We start from the raw sequence: 17,531 nt of genomic DNA, 5'->3' as shown, positions 1-17,531 counted from the left end.
CCTGCTACCTCCCACTTCATCTCATCTCGTCCATCCTGTCATTGTTCGTTGTTGCTCATCTCACAACACTCCCACACCCCCCAGCTTCATTTTCCACCAGTCCAGTCAAGACTCTCCCCCAGCTGGGGCAGGCTCAGCCTCCTGCAGGGCGCTCTGCCAGGCTCTGTGCTCCAGACTTGGACCACGCAGTTTGTTGGAGTTTGTGCCAAAAAATCTCAATGAAATAATTAAGCATCTCATTCAGGGATAGCAAAGCGACTTCCAGCTGAAATCCTATCCCCTCTCACATCATAGAAACATTGATTAGCGTTCTTAATGTGGACAGGAAATTCTTTCATGACATTTATCCCTCCTTCACCCACTCGTAATCCACATAGTGGTCTGATAGATGGGGCTCTCAGTGCTTATTGTAGCAACAGAGCATCGCTACCAAACACAGCTAATGTTTGCTGTTCATATTACACATATTGTAGCCAAGTCAGCAGCATGATGCTGGCTGATCTGTTTGTGTTTTTCATATATACACTTTCCCACACACACTTTCCCATATACACACACACACACACACACACACACACACACACACACACACACACACACACACACACACACACACACACACACACACACACAGTGCTGTTCCCTCTTTCAGCAGGTTTAACTAGTCAGGCAGTGATATGTACGGCTCTGGCTTGGGAGTAATAAATCCTGGGCAGAAATATGTGTGTTAGTGTGTGTGTGTGAAATGACTTGGGAACTGTCGTTGTGTCAAAATCATAAATCAGTCTGCAAATATTAAGCCAATAAAAAGTCAAAAATAAAAGACAAATTGGCACAAAAAGCTAACAAAGACCAGATCTGTTTAACTTTGTACATTATAACCATATTTAAAGGTGTAATATGCAGGATTTGTCTGTTGCTGTTTGGAAACACACAATTCAAACTTGGCCCCTCCCCCTGGCTCAACGCACGAGTGAGAGAGAGAGAGAAAGAGAGAGCAGTGGGGATCTGGAGAGCTCGTGAGTGAAAGAGGACAGCGAGCGCCGTTAGCGCGAGCAAAGCAGCAACTCAGAGAAATAAAACGTAAATAAAACATTTTTTATATATATATATATATATATATATATATATATATATATATAAACCTTACAATCTGCACACACGCACACCTCAGCACAACCTGCTCTGGTGTATGAGTGTATGTGTGTGTGTAGTTAAGCTCACAGTTTTTTGTTTGGCTTTTTGTGTTGTTTTACTAATCAGTTCATCAGCTTAGCTCGAGCTATTAATATTGAAAACATTTATTATAATATTATTATAAATGTAAAATGTATTATACATTTGTAAATATTTATTATATTATTTATAATTGTAATATGTAATGATAATGATGTTTTTTGATTGCTGATCAACAAGCTTTTTGACTTTACAAGTTACACTGAAGAGATGTGTTCATTTAGTTTTCACTCTGTATGAATGAAGAGGTTTGAATCAAAACAAATTTAGCTCACAACAGCCCAGTTTGTAAAGCAGTGCTTAATGTTGTGTGTTATGTTTGTGTTAGGTAGCTGGCGCAGGGTGTAATCTGACATGCTCAGAAGTAAAAGAGAAATGGCTTCTTAATTACAGGACCTTAATGAATTTATTAATGTAGCCCGAAAGAAAATATTGTCAAACTATGGATTCAAACATTAGTGGAAAAGGGAGTTGTTTTTAAAGAAAGTACATGTCACATGTACACACTCTGCTTTAAATGGAAAAACCTGGAATAATCTTCTCATCACTGTGTAGCTCACACACACACACACACACACACACACACACACACACAGACACACAGGATGCTCCGTGTCTCCCTAATCCTGTCAGTCGGACACTGGCCCGTTCCCTTCCAGTGGAATGAAAAGTACATCACCATAGAGACCACATCAATGCCTGAGAGGTGAGCTGAGGACGGGAGAGCAGAGACAGTGAATGAAGGAGAGAGAGTGAATGAACAGACTGGAAAAAAGAGGAGTAACTGAGGCAGGAAAGGAGCCAGAGCATGGGCTGGAGGAGAATAATAATAACTTTATAAAAAAAAAAAAAGTCTGATAAAGTTCTTTCTTCTCTTAAACATCAGACGTATAAGAGAAGGGAATCAGTATGTTTATACATCTTCCATTTCCACTCTGCCTTCCTGTTTTGTTGTTTTGAATTCCTCATGTCTTTATGTAACAATGGCTGAGAAGAAGATTTTGACCTTTGAATCTGACAGAAACCATGGAATCTGAAATATTTGTGGTTCTAAAAAGAAAAGGTGTTTCAGGCATTAAAAGCTCGACAGAAACAAGGACCAGAGAGTGAATTTAGCGATGTGAGTGAATCAGTGTGGGGGTTTATGTCAGGGGAGATGAACAGTACCTGTCAACATGTTGATGAGTCATTACTACAACATTACATGTCGGGATGTCTCCTTTCAGAACAGCTTTATCTTCCTAATTCCACTTCATCAACTGATCTCTGAGGAACTCCAGGAGCCTCTTCCCCTTTATTTTGTCTTCATTCAGTCTAGAGCCCAGTTCAACATTAGCTCCTATATCCTCCCTCCCTTGGTTGCTCTTAGCAACTCTTGACTGAAAATATCCACCATTTCTTTCCTCTTTTCTTCAAGCGATGCTGATGTTTCCTCCTCTGGGAGCTCCTTTTACTGCCAACTAATACACCATCACTTGTCTGAGAGTTTCTGGACTTCCTCAGATTGGAGAGTGTGTTGCCTCAATGGACAGACTCAATTCTGGTCTTGAGCTAGACTGAAGGATCCACATGCAGTTATTTCTCCCTCTTGAGTTTTATGTAAAAAGCTCCCTGGATACTTCTGGGTTATTGCTTTTGCTTTGCGTGTCGGCTTCAAGATTCAAAATCAACACTGACTTTCACCGTGTGTCAGTGATCTTCTTTCTTTGGCCTCTTACCAGCATGAATGGCTCTTTTGGGAATGGGCCTCATTTTGTCCCGAGGCACCTGGAACCTGTCCAACCAAATGCTGTTTTTACACAGAATGATTATTTGATTGAGGTAAGACACAGTGCTAGAGGACGCAATAGTCTGTACTTCAGCTGAAGAGGTGGCCGACTAGGGACGTGTTGAATCTGCATACAAGGCATACAGTATAAGCACATTCTGCTCGACTTGTTGCCAATGTCATTTTGGTGAACTACAAAAGCCATGGCTGTTTTATACATCGTCCCTTTGAATGCGACAGAGGTTGTCCTCTGAATGAAGGTAATCTGGTATAGTTGATCATCAAACTTTGTTGCTTCCCCATTGGAGGAAATAAGAGGCCAGCATGTACATATTTTTGTAGCAACAGGTTTCTTTCAGCTAAAGTACTGCAGAAGTTTGTAAAGCCATGCAGTTTCTTTGCACACAGCTTAAAATAGGTGTGCTTGCTTCTAAAGTGCAATGGCCACAATCAGACAAGGGGACCAAAGTGGAAGATGAGTTCTGGGTAGTGGACAAGGTAATGGTGTTTGACTTGCAGCTGTTTTCCAGGGAATAAAGTACTTCTTAGTTGGAGGTATTCCTCAATAAGAATCTTAAGATATGGCACTTTGGTTGATATGGATCTTGGGTGCACGTATCAGATCAAAACCTCCCTTACCTTGAGAGACAACTGCCGAACATTGACTGCAAGGGGAGTTATGATTCTGTCCCCAGTCATTACAAGAAGTAGTAAAAGCTTGACCTCTGAGCTTTTCCTCCGAGTTTTCCCCCATTCTGGTCTTACCTAACATGGTTTGTTGTTAACATCGCTGCCTTTGTATGGTGAGTTTGATATTATCCTGTATAGTTGGCAATAAGTAAACTGTTTCTTGGCCGTCACCAAGCACACATGTACATAGCAAGTTCAACAGAAACAATCCCTTCAAACAGGTCATGACCCAAACAGGGAGGTAGGCCTGGCAGACGAACATGATAGTACTTCAGCTGATTCAGAACCGAGTCAAACTCCAACCCATTGGTCATGTCCTACTAATTCCTACTAATTGTGCCTTTATGCCTCTATGCTGTGATTTTCTGCAGGATATAACTATTTACTGTGATTTTCTACAGTAGCAACTTGATTACTGTGATGACACAGTATTTTACTGTACACAAACACATTAAATTAATGTTGATTTCACAGGTATTTTTATTTTTACAGTGTAGGCCTTTAACATAACTGACATTTTTACTGGTCAAAGCAGGAAAATCACAAGTGTTACTAATAACATTAATAATGGCTCTGCTCTTTTGAGGTGTCCCAGTAAGCCACGACAGTGTGGCAGTGAGTCAGCATGAACCAGGACCCTGAAACTGAAGCAGCTAAATGGAATTCAGCCATGTAGGTCAACATTTCAACACATGTCTTGGGTTTGGCCCAAAACTTGGAGGGATGATGTCACTGATTTTCTTAATGGCATCATTTGTTTAGGATGACATCTTTCCTTCTTTGGTAAGAGATGGTAACATCTGTTTCACAATGACTAAACCTTGTATTGGCCTGAACAATCATCCACATAATCCAGGCTGATGATGTGTGCAGGTCAGAATATCTATTTTTGGACAGTGCAGAGAGACATTCTCCGGGGGGGTGGGGGGCGGGGGGCTGCTTTCCTCAATGACCCCCAACTGAAGACTCATTGCACCCTCCCTACCCCCCACTCAGCTGCTCCACTTTTAACCCTGGCATCAGTGAGGTTAGTGAGTGTGGGTGGAAATGGGGTTGGGATCTACTTCCATCAGGCCTTGTGGGTGGGTGGGCGTGTAGGTGGGTGCCTCCCCACTGTCCCTGTCCGTCTAAACACCGGTTGACTTTCTCCCCTCTGAAGTCAGACAGCCAGTCCAGCAGCCAGCCAAGCAGCTGCTCAGTCTGCCAGTCTGTGGAGAAAGTGGACATTTGAAGAATAAGAACAAACGATTCCAACAACATTTTCTTTTCTTTTTTGGTGGAGTTGCCGGATTCAGGCGTTACTGATGCCAAGATGACTCGTGACTCGTAAGTTTCAGTGGGCGGTTGAAAAGCAGTGGAGCTACTATGGGATTTAGGGATCCAGAAATTGGTGTGATCACATATGAAATAGAAGACTTGATCAGCTGTATTAAACATTTCCTTTTCCTTACCTTCAGTATTATCACTTGAAAAGCTCAGAAGCCAGCCTATGATAAAGGATTATCCCGGTCTTTGAGTATGGTGCCTGCCTTTTTACCTGTCTATCCATTCTCTTGTTCATCTCACAAACTAGCTTTAGCTTTTAGTGCCATCCACCTATTCATTCATTATTTGGAGCTCCTGTCTAAAAAAACCTCTCTCTCACCAGATGAGAAGCTTCTATATTTATAGAACTGCACTGGCTGTTGAACTCTTCCGAGTCCAATCAAAGGGAGTTTCTCTCTCTCTCTCTCTCAGTTACTGGATAGGAGTCATCTCTCCATGAGGCGGTGGGACACCTCTGGTGCTGCCTCGGGTGCTGCTGTTTTATTTCCAAAAAGACTTGCAGCCAGAAAACATGTAAAAAGCTCTTTGCAGACTTGCTCCTGTGGGTTCTTGTAGAAGTGCATGTTTGTGGTCGTGACGGGGGTGTTTTGTGTCCCGGCGATGGTTATTACTCTAATGTTGGCAAATTCAGCATCTGTGTTGTATCAGTGTGAGCACTGTGGAGAAGATCGTGCTGATTTGTTGCGCTTGAATCCATTTGCTATGGGTTTTTTTTTTTGTTCTTTTGTTTCATATGTAAATAACTCGACGTGACCTCACCTCCAGCCTTTGATCATTACTTGCAAATCGTTCAGACAAACACCTTAAAAAATGTTATCCATCAATCTAGATAGTAAACTCTTTGTGCTATGTTGATGCATTTTTTGCTGTTAATATGTGGAGTTCTGTATTTTCTGTAGTTTTGTGAACATAAAGGGTTTACATAAAGTCTACAAGTGTGTCTCAGTGTAATAACTAGAAGTAATGATTTATGTTTGAAGTCATTCTTTGCTCAGTGAGATGATCCCTCCTTCACAAAGTCGCAGTGTTGACTTAGCATCTATCTGCGTGTCACCTTTTGTCGGTCTTGTTGCCAGCAGGGCGACTTACCCAGCAACAATGACATCATTGTCCCGACTGGACAACAAAAGCAGTGCAGGTCAAATGACAGCAAGTCAGAGTTGTCCCTGTCAGAGAGGATTGTAGCTTCCTGCTGTTTGTGTGCTCTGAGGCTGTGAATGGGGAGTTCAGTCAGATGTCAGTTTGGGTTGTTTAGACGCAACCTCACGTGTTTTTTCATGGATAACCTTCATTTTTAGGACTGTACAAACTGATGTTTAGCTTTAATAACAGGATATTCATATTGAATTTATTTGTTTACATTATATCAGTGTGTTTTATTGCTAATTGTGTTTATCTTCAATTCATCTTCAGAGTGGACAGTTTGAACAGATAGTTTGACATGTCATAGCAAGAAAATCATGGGTTTGATTAATAAGTGGGTCGCTTCGGTGGAGCTGAATCATTGTTAATGTTATTGATTACTGTGCTATACGCACCATAACAAGTCAAAATGTCATTTGAAAGTTTTGAAATGGTCAGTTGAAGTTTGAATAAATTGGTTTTTTTTTCAGCCCAATGCCATAACTGTGTTATTACCTTCGCCAAACTGGTCATGTTGTTTCTAAACTGGATTATGTAAAAAATACTGAACCGATTTTCACCAAACTTAGTGGAAGGATGGGGTATTAGCCAGGGACGAACCCATTAACTTTTGGTGTCTGGTGTATGTCTGGTGTATGTTGTTTGACACTAGCCTTGGTGGAGGTTGCTCAACAAAGACAGCAAACATATTCCAAATGCAGCCAGTCAGCAAGAACTGAAACCAGCTTAAGTCTTCATTTGTGTTTTTTTTTCTAAAGGTCCCAAATCGTGTTCACTAGTGGACACACCCACAGCAGATGGTCTTTGTCCAGTATCATTCTCAACATCAATAGATCCTGAACCAAATCCTCTTGAGTCCCTTATCAAAACCATTTGGGCTCAGGTTTCAACATTTGTAACTGAAAGGCTGCTGCTTTGAGTGGCAACCTAAATGTTTCCAACCTGTGGAAAATGAGATAAACACCCAATGAAAACAAGCTAACTGCTATGAATCATGGAGGTCCTGATTAAGAGCCGATAAGCTTAAACTTTCAATGTGTTTTAACTCGCAGATTCTGACAGCTGACTGTCGTTACAGATGACTCAACACAACACTTCAAAGGCTGTTGTTGTCTGCTTCAGACAAAAGCTAATTCAGTTTCCACCTTTTGTCAAGTAACTTATGGGTTTGACATAATCTAGTTCCAGCTGATATTGTCTGCCAATGCTGACCTTTTGTCATTTAAATCAACTGTAAGCATCAGCTAAAAATGAGAAGCCTGCTCCTCTGCTGTGTGCTGAGCTCTGCCAGTCCGGGCATTTTATTAACCCTAACAGAGACATGACAGAGACTAGATGTATTAGTCTTTACTTACTTCTTTTTATGTTTGTGATAAACTGCATGTGAACTCCATATACCCTCAAATCTCTTCTTGATGTTTGTCATAAGTGTTGTGTAATTTATGCTCTTACTGAAGACACCATATAACCTTTGCTTTGTCACGTCTCTGTTGAGAGAATCACCTGCAGCGGACACACCTGCCATCTGACATGATGTCACCATTGGCAGGTGAAGTCTTGTTGTTTTGGCTCAGGTTTTTTGGCTGAGGAGAAGTTATGTCATGTTAGATGAATTACTGATACCAGAGATGAAAAAAAACAAAAACAAACTTGCTTTGACTCCAGGTGAGAACAGGACTCAAGGCTGCATTGTTCTCTTTATTGAGGATATTCAGTCTGTGTGGATGTGGTTTGCTTCATCATGTGGTTTCAGGGTCAAGATTTTGATGCGAAATGAAAAACAGTCTGGTTTAAAAAATGCCAGAGCAGCACGTCAGCTTCAGTTTCAGGTGTGCCCTCCATGTAAAATGATCCATTGTCATCTCAGTGTACCTGAAAACATCCTGTCTGAGTTATTGAAGGACAAAAGCAGCTTTTTCTTTCTGCTGTAGTCTGGTCAGTTTAGTCATTTAGACAGTGGTGAGAGGCTCTGTGTTTGTTGGACGTTTGTGTTCACACCCCCTGAGTGCTGTGTGAACTGTATGACGTGTTGCCTTTGTAGAGAAGTAAATGCACCATTGTTACCACAGCACCGGAGCTGTCTTATGAACACGCCACCGCAGCAGCACCTGTTTGCCATTTGATATGGAGCTTATTATCTATTCACGTCCCCTGACACTGGAACACGTCTGTGTTTCAGCAGCAGGGTGTGTTGTGGGGTCAGACGGTTTTTGTTGTTGCCGTGAAACGCGCAGTGTTTCGCTGGCGGCTCAAGGACGCTGTGATGGCGATGGATGGTCTGTGACCTCGCTGTCACCTGATCATCTCCGTCTTGTTTTGTCTTTGTCAACACAGGACGTCCAGGCTGCTGGAGACACTTGTGTAAGGCAATATTAATGGGTTGTGACCTTTTGGCAGCTACGGTTTATTACGATCAGCTTTCCAATACCATCCAGTGTTCCTTCCTCTCCTCCCTCCGTCCTCGTCTCTTCTTTTCCTCCTCTCCTCTCCCACTCTTCTTGTTCCTCTCTCTGTTTGTTTTATCTATTTTTTTCCTGCTCCTCACTTGTCTGCCGTCTCATTGCATCGCTCTCTGCTGTCGTCCCGCCTCTTTGACAGTCACCTTGGGAAACAGCCTGGCACCAAAACAATTCATCTGTTTCTTCGCTCACTTTGACAAAAAATAAGTCTCTCTCTCTCTCTCTCTCTCTCTGCCATCTCTAGTTTTTAAGGTGATTCAGGTTAGTCATTCAGGATGATTTTATCCATTGGCCTGTTACAGAGCAGGGACAATAACCAACATCTGAGTGGAGTTATTCATGTGATCAAATATATACACCACCCCGAAACCAACAATAATGCTACATTAATGCTATAAAGTGATTGAATATAACCAAATATCATGAAGTGGTCAAATCTGCTACATGAAACACAACAGAAGAAACTCACAGAAGACGTGATTTATATTTAAATGTTACTGATCAGATCTGAATTTGTGTTCATTTTTTTTGTTTGTTTTATTGTGATAGTTGCAGTCAATTATATTTGAATTTTATTTCTGAGGACTAGACTTTCTTGTTTTCACAGCAGCAAATAGTAAACCAGTTTTTTTTTTCTCTCTGTCTTGTCAAACATTTGTCTCATTCCCATTTCACTAACCTGTATGAAAAGTGCAATACAAATAAAGTTTGCTTGATTGATTCCACAAGACTTTAAAAGGATGACAACTATTTATTAGGGCTGTCAATCGATTAAAATATTTAATCTCGATTAATGGCATGATTGTCGAAAGTTAACTCGCGATAAATCACAAATTAATCACACATTTCTGTATCTGCTCTAAATGTACTTTAATGGGATATTTTTCAAGTTTTCAATACTCAATATGTATGTTAATTACTATTGCAACAATCCAAAACATTCATCCATTATCCATTTCTGCTGGAGAAGGTTTGTTTCTGCTGCCATCCATTGTGTTACTGCTTCCTGATTTCCCAAACTACAGGGGCGGGCCAAAAGTTAATAATCACGGAACATGCATGCATTAATCACGCATCAAAAAAATGCATCTTGTAACACTGAAACAACACACAACCAAACATTAAGTAGACAAGTGTGAAAGAAATACAGTCATGTTAGATGAAAACAAGTTGAAATAGAAAATCTGTAACATGGTAATAGTCAAGAGAAAATCTGTCTGTCATCCCAGTACTGACTTTGTCCTTGAGCTTTAATCTGATAATCAGGTTCCTCTGATATGTTCAGTGAGTCATGATTAAAATGCTGAAATACTTTCCTTTATCTTGCTTTTATTTTGAAGGTAGAATCAGCTGAACACAGAGAAAATAACCTACAGGAAATCAAAGCTTTTTTCTCTATCTAGTCGCCTCTGTTCTTCTTCTCTGGTCTTTCTTGCCTGCTGAGGTAAAAAGGACTGCTGACTTGGCTCATGATGTCATCACACACACACACATACACACACACACACACACACACACACACAATGAAGAGGAGGCTGTTTACAGAGTTTAATTAAAGCAGAGGTCTGATGCTGAGGCAGTGTCAGAGGGTCATTTAAAGACAGTGATGACTGTGAAAATAATGGAGACAAAATTTCTGATTAACTCTGGTTGTATTTATGTATTTGTGTGTTTATATCAGTCTCTGATAGAGATGCAAACAGTGTTTGTGTGTGTGTGTGTGTGTGTGATCAGTGTGTGTGAAGTTTCACTGAACTGGTTTTGGTCAAAGACCTTTTGGGTCGAGACAACTTGGCTTTAAGATCCACAAACCAGAGCTCATGGTAACCTGTCAGAGTCACTGGCAGTATTGATACTGACAGAGGTCAGAGGTCAAAGGAGACAACTCTCTTCTGTCAGATGGTTTTCTGACAAACATCATCTACCAGGGTAAATGCTCTTTATTCTGTAAGTCATTGAAACCAGTGTTACAGAAGCAGCTGCTGGCTATTCCTCTGGCTTCTCCTGACTGTGTGAAATGTTTGGAAGGTTTCTGAAGATTCATTAAAATGAATCTTCAGAAACTTCAGGGCTGCATGATATGAAAAAAGAAATCATATTGTCACATTATTTTATATTGAGATAGAATTTCAGTTGGAGTGGTCGTTTTTCATTTTCACTGACAAAATTTTAAAAAAATGATGATGATGCAATTTTTGTTGGGCCTTGTACCAAACAAGCACTTTCCCTTAGGTCTGGAGAATATGATTTGTAGGCTGGGGTGTCTCTGTACAATGCACAACAATGTTGATACATTTAACATTTATCCAAAAAATAGCAGCTCCAGCTAAATTATTTATTTATTTAATTTTTTTGCAGCTCCTGTGATTTGGATTTTGCATTTGGCCATATTGCCTTTTCAATTGTATTCCGATGAATGGTGCAGCCCTAACATGAACTATCTCCTTTTTTGAACCTTAAGGAGCAGCAAACAGTTGTACGACCAAGTTGAAAAACTTCTTATCTGACTTCTCAGTTCTTACACTGTACAGGTACCAGCCTGCAGGGTCAGTACAGCAGCTGAACACTGTGTGGTGTGTTCAGGTGAACCAGACACTGGACGTATTTAAAGTATTTTTAGTGAGTAAGTAAACTCATGATTTATTCAAATCAGACTTTAAATAATATAAATAAAATTTGAATGAATCAGTGAACAGGAAGTTTAGTTGTTAATATTTCTATAAACTACAGCTCTTTTCTTTTACACAATGTGTCATCAGCCGAGAAAAGTTTTTTTCTTGTACGTTTGCCAAATGTATTAAGAAGATAAATGCACTGAAAAAATATACAGCACCGTTACGCTGTCATTCTGGTATAGGGGAAAAACGCTCTGGCTTGTTTGTATTTGTTTAAACCAATCACAGTGTTTCGATGGCGCTGAGCCCAGGATGCAGCGACGGTGCTCCTGTCAAACAGTGTTACGAAGAGGCATGAAAACAGTAAAAGACGTGTGTCGCCTGCGTGATTGCAGGATCCAGATCTTCGTTCAGGGTTGCCGGTGTCAGCGTGCAGGCTGCTCGCGCTGAGGCTGTTGTTGTTTCCTGTAGTGAAGATGGTTTTGAAAACAGTAACAAGCTGACAGTGAAAGGGGGGAGGAGAGTGGCAGGTTTATACCCACAGTCTACATCCGCTGAGTCAATTACCTTGTGTTTTATGAAGCGTGTGTGTGTGTGTGTGTGTGTGTGTGTGTGTGTGTGTGTGTGTGTGTGTGTGTGTGTGTGTGTGTGTGTGTGTGTGTGTGTGGCATTTGAGCCACCTGTGCCCACGGCCTCCTCTGGTGACACAACCTGAAATGGCATCAGGCCGGAGGGGAGAGGAGCTATCTTGCTGTTCACCTCCCTCTCTTTCTCCTCCTGCTGCCTTCGCTCCTGTAACAACACAACTGTGACAGTATCTCTGTCTTCTTCATCCACTCTTCACCTTTTCACCTCTCACCTCACTGAAGTGGGACACTCACTGGATAACTCTGGCTACCTCATCCAGAGTTAGCTTACCGCAGGTGCATCGGCACCGTTTGTCCTTTTAGACTATTGTTTACAATATTCTCTGGCAAAGTCTAGCAAATAATGGTGATGACTATAGTGTAGTTAGTTAGTGTGTAGCTCTGTGTGTAGTAAAGTGACCATTTACTACAGCTGGAAGCCAGAAATATATAGACAGGTTTATATAGTGTGTTCTTACATCTGGAGAGAGAGGGAGAAGAAACAGACACAACACTGTTGCCAGATTAGCTCTCAGTTCATTTGTTCTGCATAAGGACAATAAATTATACATCACTGCGTTTCAGTTCTGGTCCATGTTCACACTGACTTTTTACAGCAACGTGAAGTTATAAAGACATTGATAACTGTTGTGCAATCGACATCTGGTGACTGAGAGGAAAAGAAGAAATCTCTGCGTATACATGTTACCATGGTTACCAAATATTTAAAATACATTCATGCAACATTTATGCAGTATCTTGCCGTAACATTGCCTCCTGAACAGCGAGTATTTGCTGCTCATGTGTTGTCAAACAGATGCAGATGATTTCTGAATTTTGTGTCTTTTAAAATGTGTTTTCTCAGGTTGCAGCGCGTTGAGTTCTCAGGGCCACTGCGTATTAAGTGATTAAAAAAAAAAAAACACACAACACATGAGTAAAAATATTTCCCACAGATGGTTGGTCCGTTTGTTTTCGGACCACAAACAAACTAGTACTAACCCTTCTTCTCCCGTATCATATGCATGGACCTATTGCTAGCGTCACACGATGGGATGGGACTGTGTTAAGGTATATTTTGACCTTAAATCTGGATGACCGGACTCAAACATATTTTTACTAAATGAACACGATCTGTTACTGACTGTATGAAAAGGGCGACTTTCTGCTCATCAGTATGTTTCCACTTATAGAGATGAGTTTGTGCAGAGTCACCACAGGCTGCACTTTTCAGTCACAGTCAGGTTCTGTGTGTCGGGGCCTAAATCAGCCACTTATGGTTTTATAATGAACATTGTGATGAATGAGCTCTCTCTCTCTCTCTCTCTCTCTCTCTCTCTCTCTCTCTCTCTCTCTCTCTCTCTCTCTCTCTCTCTCCCTCCCTCTTCTCCCCTCTCTCCTCTTCCCTCTCTTCCTCCTCTCCTCCCTCACATCATCTGTGCTGCTAAAAGAGGCAGGATCTTATTACAGGTGCCTCACGCTGCTCTCTCTCTCTCTCCATCGTTCTCTGCCTCTAATTGATTGTAATAGCTCTTGATGTGTGTGCAGTGTTTAGACAGCTTTTGACTGTGTGCTTAACTGCAGTGTGACAAACCGCTCTCGTCGTACACCTTTCATCCGTCACGGCCCGTTTCCCGGGGTGCTCGCTGCCTCTCCCTGCTTTTAAAGAGTCTTTTTATGCCTCCACACCGGCAGCAGCCGTGGCCAGAGGCGTTACGTTTATGGGCTGGCGTCTGTCGGTCCTGTTCTCCAGGAACGTGTGGAGGGAATTTCTTCAAATTTGGCACCAACGTCCACTTGGACACAAGGATGAACTGATCAGAAATTTGCGGTCAAAGGTCGAAGGTCAAGGTCAAACAAACTAAATAGAGTGCCACAGGGATGACGTATTTTTGTAGGCTAACCTGGATGTTAGCATCGTCCTGGTTGCATCGATAAAAACCCAGTGGGATTTTTCTATTGGCTTTTGGATTATTGCAGAAAATAACCTCTGTGACAAATAACTGTAACATGTTTTGTTTAGCAGGATCATTTTCACAAATAAACACCTTTTAGTATTTTTTAAGCCTAAATACAAAAAGCTAATTTTAGGCTATAAACCAATGACACCACAGTCACATGACTCCAACGTCACCACTATTAAACTTCCAACTTGTTGTTTGATTTAGCTCTGACCTCTTCTACAAAAGTCTTTTACAAAGTTAGTAACGACGCTGTTACTAACTTGTTACTGCGACGCTGTTACTAACTCTGATTTAATGAGCCATTCGCAGTTTCACTGTACCGGCCGTGTGTTCTTAGACTTGCATGGCTTAATCTTGAACACAATTGAACACAATGACGCTGTGAAGGTGAACTGGTGAGAAGATAAGTTGTCATGTTGGGTGTGATGACGTTTATCGTCCCTGACAACTCCCATAGTCTCATTTAGCAAAATATATATATATAACAAGTTGACCTTCTGTTGCTGCAGATGTGTTTTTATGCTTTTGCTGTATCCATTATTTCTAGTACACTTGATGATAATTTAAGCAATAACAGAGTGCGTTTGTGTGTGTCAGCGTACATGTGTCAGTGATGTGTTGTGTCGAAGGCTCAGTTAAGCGCAGTGCTGGCTCAGAGCATCAGCGTGCACGTTAATGTGCTGAACAAAGGCACAAATGTTGATCTCTCCTGCAGCCACTGTTGTTCCGACCTCCAAGAGTTTGGTACAGCGTTGCCTTGCAGCCCTGTCACTGAGTGTCTATATATGTGTGATGGTGTGTGTCAGTGCCCTTTCATATGTGCAGTCCAGAGCCTAAGAATATAGACAGTTACACTGTTTTTGTACTTCAGTGCTTCAGCACATTCACATTGAGTTTGAAATAAAAAAAATAGATCCTTCCCCTTCTAACCAATCAGAGAAGACCAAAGTCAGGGCGCTAACAACTGTCAGTCAATACGTAAACAAACTTCTGATCTAATAGTCCGCTCACACCAAGGCTTCAAGCATATATTATGTCTGACTCACAGGCTAGCAAGCTCCTCACTCCTTCATTAGCTTAGCCAGCAAACAGGACAGGGTGAAGGGTGAAGAGCTGGCAGGAGTGTAATGGAGCAGGGGGAAGGACGTGTCAGAGGAATGGAGTTGTTTGCTTTCAAGTCTCATGCTAGCACTAGCTTGATTTCCAAGACTTAGATATTGTAGCTTTAAAGGGGAAAACTCCCATTTAATTTGAGGAGGTTTACATCAGTATTGAATGAACTGTGTGTGAAATACAGCTCTTTTAACACATGGAGCCTAAATAACAAGGGTTCACGAGTAATTGGACACTTGGCTGCTAAGTGTTTCTTGTGCAGCTGTGTCGTTTCAGCCTTAGTTCATGCACGAAATAGCTCACAGATGGCTCAGAGCTAATTCGGACTTAAAGGTCCCATATTAAAGTGATACTCCAATGCCTTTTTGATTATAAAGCAGGTCTAGGTTCTATATTGATACTGTGAAAGTATCAGAGCCTCAGTCCACAGAGAAATGCACACAGCCCATATTCAGAAACTGAACCTTAAAACCAGCCATCAGGACTTCTGTAACTTTGTGATGTCACAACAAAGCAGTCACCGCTCTCAGCCATGCCCCAAGCCCCGCCCACCTGGACCCACCATCCAACGTTGCAGAATTTGGTTTCCCTGAGTGTTTATTTGAAATCTGCTACATTTTTATTTGATCACTCAGAAAACGGTCAGCCAATCAGAAGAGAAGCTCATCTGATTGGCTCACTGACCTGTTGTTGCTGGAGCTCCAGAGAGAAGGAGATGGTTTTTGTTTCTTAAAACCACAGATGCATCTTCTTATAGATGTCAACACTTCAAATAAAACACAGAAAAATGTAAAGTATGGGACCTTTAAGATTTGCCATTCAGACTGAGGTGGAGTTGTCTGTCACTGTGAGGAGTAAAGAGATGACCATGCAAGTGAAGATGACAATAATGAAGCTCAAAAAAAGCAGAAATCTATCAAACAGACATCAAAGGAGCTGATTTTGCAGATTGTGCAGAAAGCTAGCATGCTCAGCTTTAAAATGCTCATCCAGAGTTACTTATATACACATAACAAATGGCCAACAAGCTCCCAAGTTACTGAAGAGAGTTGGCATAGCAACCGATAAAATCCAGTAACGGCTGCAGTACAGTGAAGTATCAGCCTCCAAATCCTCTACAAGAGTCAGATATCCAGTGCGTTTAACTATAATTTCACATATTCTCATACACATGGAACGAGTGCACATGATGGTGGCTGATGTGTTTTGGAGCTTCACAACATTTGGGTTTATTAACTCCTTTCAGCTGTGTTTTCAGTACTCAGATGCATGATGTGCTGTATGTTTTTATTCAGCACAATGCCGCCTGATTACAGCCGAAATGGAGAGCGTAGTCACACAGAAGAGCGTGCCTCACAAATGCATATTTAGACAGTTACTGTAAAGCCTTGCAGTGCTCCCGCGAGTGCCTGTGTGCTGTGAAGAGGAGAATCCCTCCTGTCAGGACTGTGTTTTTTTGTCTAATGCACAGCAACGCTTGACTAATCCTTGTTCCAGTGTCACCAAACATCAATAATTCTGGCTGTACCTTCCCCCTAACTCTCTTTAGCATATTTGTTTTTGTTTTAGAGAGAGGGAGAAGAGTTAGGTGGTTGCATGGCGGGTTAGAAATATAGAGGTTATGAGCGCGTGGATAGTCACACAGATAAAAGCAGAGCGAGACGCTGGGAGGGAGGCAGGCAGGGAGGGAGGGAGGCTCAGGGAGGGAGGGAGCCACAAGCAGATGAAAGCAGGAGAGATCAAGTGAGAGATGAGATAGCTGTAGCAGAGGGATCCAGGTGAGAGAGGGAAAATTGACAGAGAGCTGTTGAACAAGAGGACCCCCCCCACACACACACCCACCCACTTGAACCCTCTTGAGCTGCGCCATGCCGGGCTGTGTGACACCACCGCGGTGATTTCCCCCAGCGAACAGCTCCCCAACAACCTTCGCCACGGAGCTCAGAGAGCGCGGGAGTGGGTTGTACAGGAGCAGGATCCTGTTGCCTGGATACCCTTGCTGTCGCCGCGGCGGCAAAAAGCCAGGATCGAACCCTCTGTATGTATGTGTGTGTGTGTATTTGCTGGCTGATGCTGCTGCCATGGGAAAAACACAGCTGGCTGACTGTCTGAATGGCTCCCTCGTGCTCTGGCTCCCTCGCTGACGTGCATGTATGAATAAGGAGGAATCACCCTGATACGGGGGCTTTGAGGAGAGGAGGTGGGAGGTGGGAGGCAGGAGGTTGGAGGAGGTGTCTGGCACCCTGCTTTGGATGATGAAGAAAGCTGTTTGGTAGGTAGGAAGAGAAACTACAGAGATCACCTTGGCTACCGAGTGAAAGAGAAGGAGGCCGGGGGAGACGAGACCCTGAGACAGGAGAGCCAAGGAAGGGAAAGGCTGGGAGGGGGGGGGGCAAGGAGTGGAGCTGGCTGGGTTAGTTCAGCAGGAAGAAGGGAGGCAGCAGCCAGCAGGCTGTGTGGAGCCATGCAGATCCAGTCCTCTGGTCCACAGTCCAAAGCCTCCAGCTTCATCCTCAGTCAGAGATGTGTGCTGGCCTCCAAAATGGAAATCCACCGGTACGTACCAGCTGTCACACAAGTGGGCTCTTCTC

General features: G+C 42.3%; 1 protein-coding gene across 6 annotated transcripts in view; it reads left to right on the top strand.

The window, feature by feature from the left end:
* Positions 1-17,531, top strand: part of enah (ENAH actin regulator) — a 130,349-nt gene that overhangs the window by 30,032 nt on the left and 82,786 nt on the right. The window contains exon 1 of one of the 6 annotated variants that reach the window (XM_071478515.1): positions 4,864-5,020. The exons of 2 other annotated variants lie outside the window; for them this stretch is intronic. In XM_071478515.1, coding sequence (XP_071334616.1) covers positions 5,007-5,020 — 14 coding nt within the window. In that variant the 5' untranslated portion in view covers positions 4,864-5,006. Of the gene's footprint in view, positions 1-4,863; positions 5,021-17,324; positions 17,497-17,531 lie in introns of those variants that run through there. 3 more of the 6 variants (XM_071478510.1, XM_071478509.1, XM_071478512.1) reach the window with 3 other exon arrangements.

Source organism: Trachinotus anak, unplaced genomic scaffold (genome assembly GCF_046630095.1).
Source record: "Trachinotus anak isolate AG129_WGS33_773 ecotype Australia unplaced genomic scaffold, CSIRO_AGI_Tana_v1 ptg000005l, whole genome shotgun sequence".
In the NCBI taxonomy this organism is placed as follows: domain Eukaryota; kingdom Metazoa; phylum Chordata; class Actinopteri; order Carangiformes; family Carangidae; genus Trachinotus; species Trachinotus anak.
This window is presented reverse-complemented; position numbering and strand designations above follow the sequence as displayed.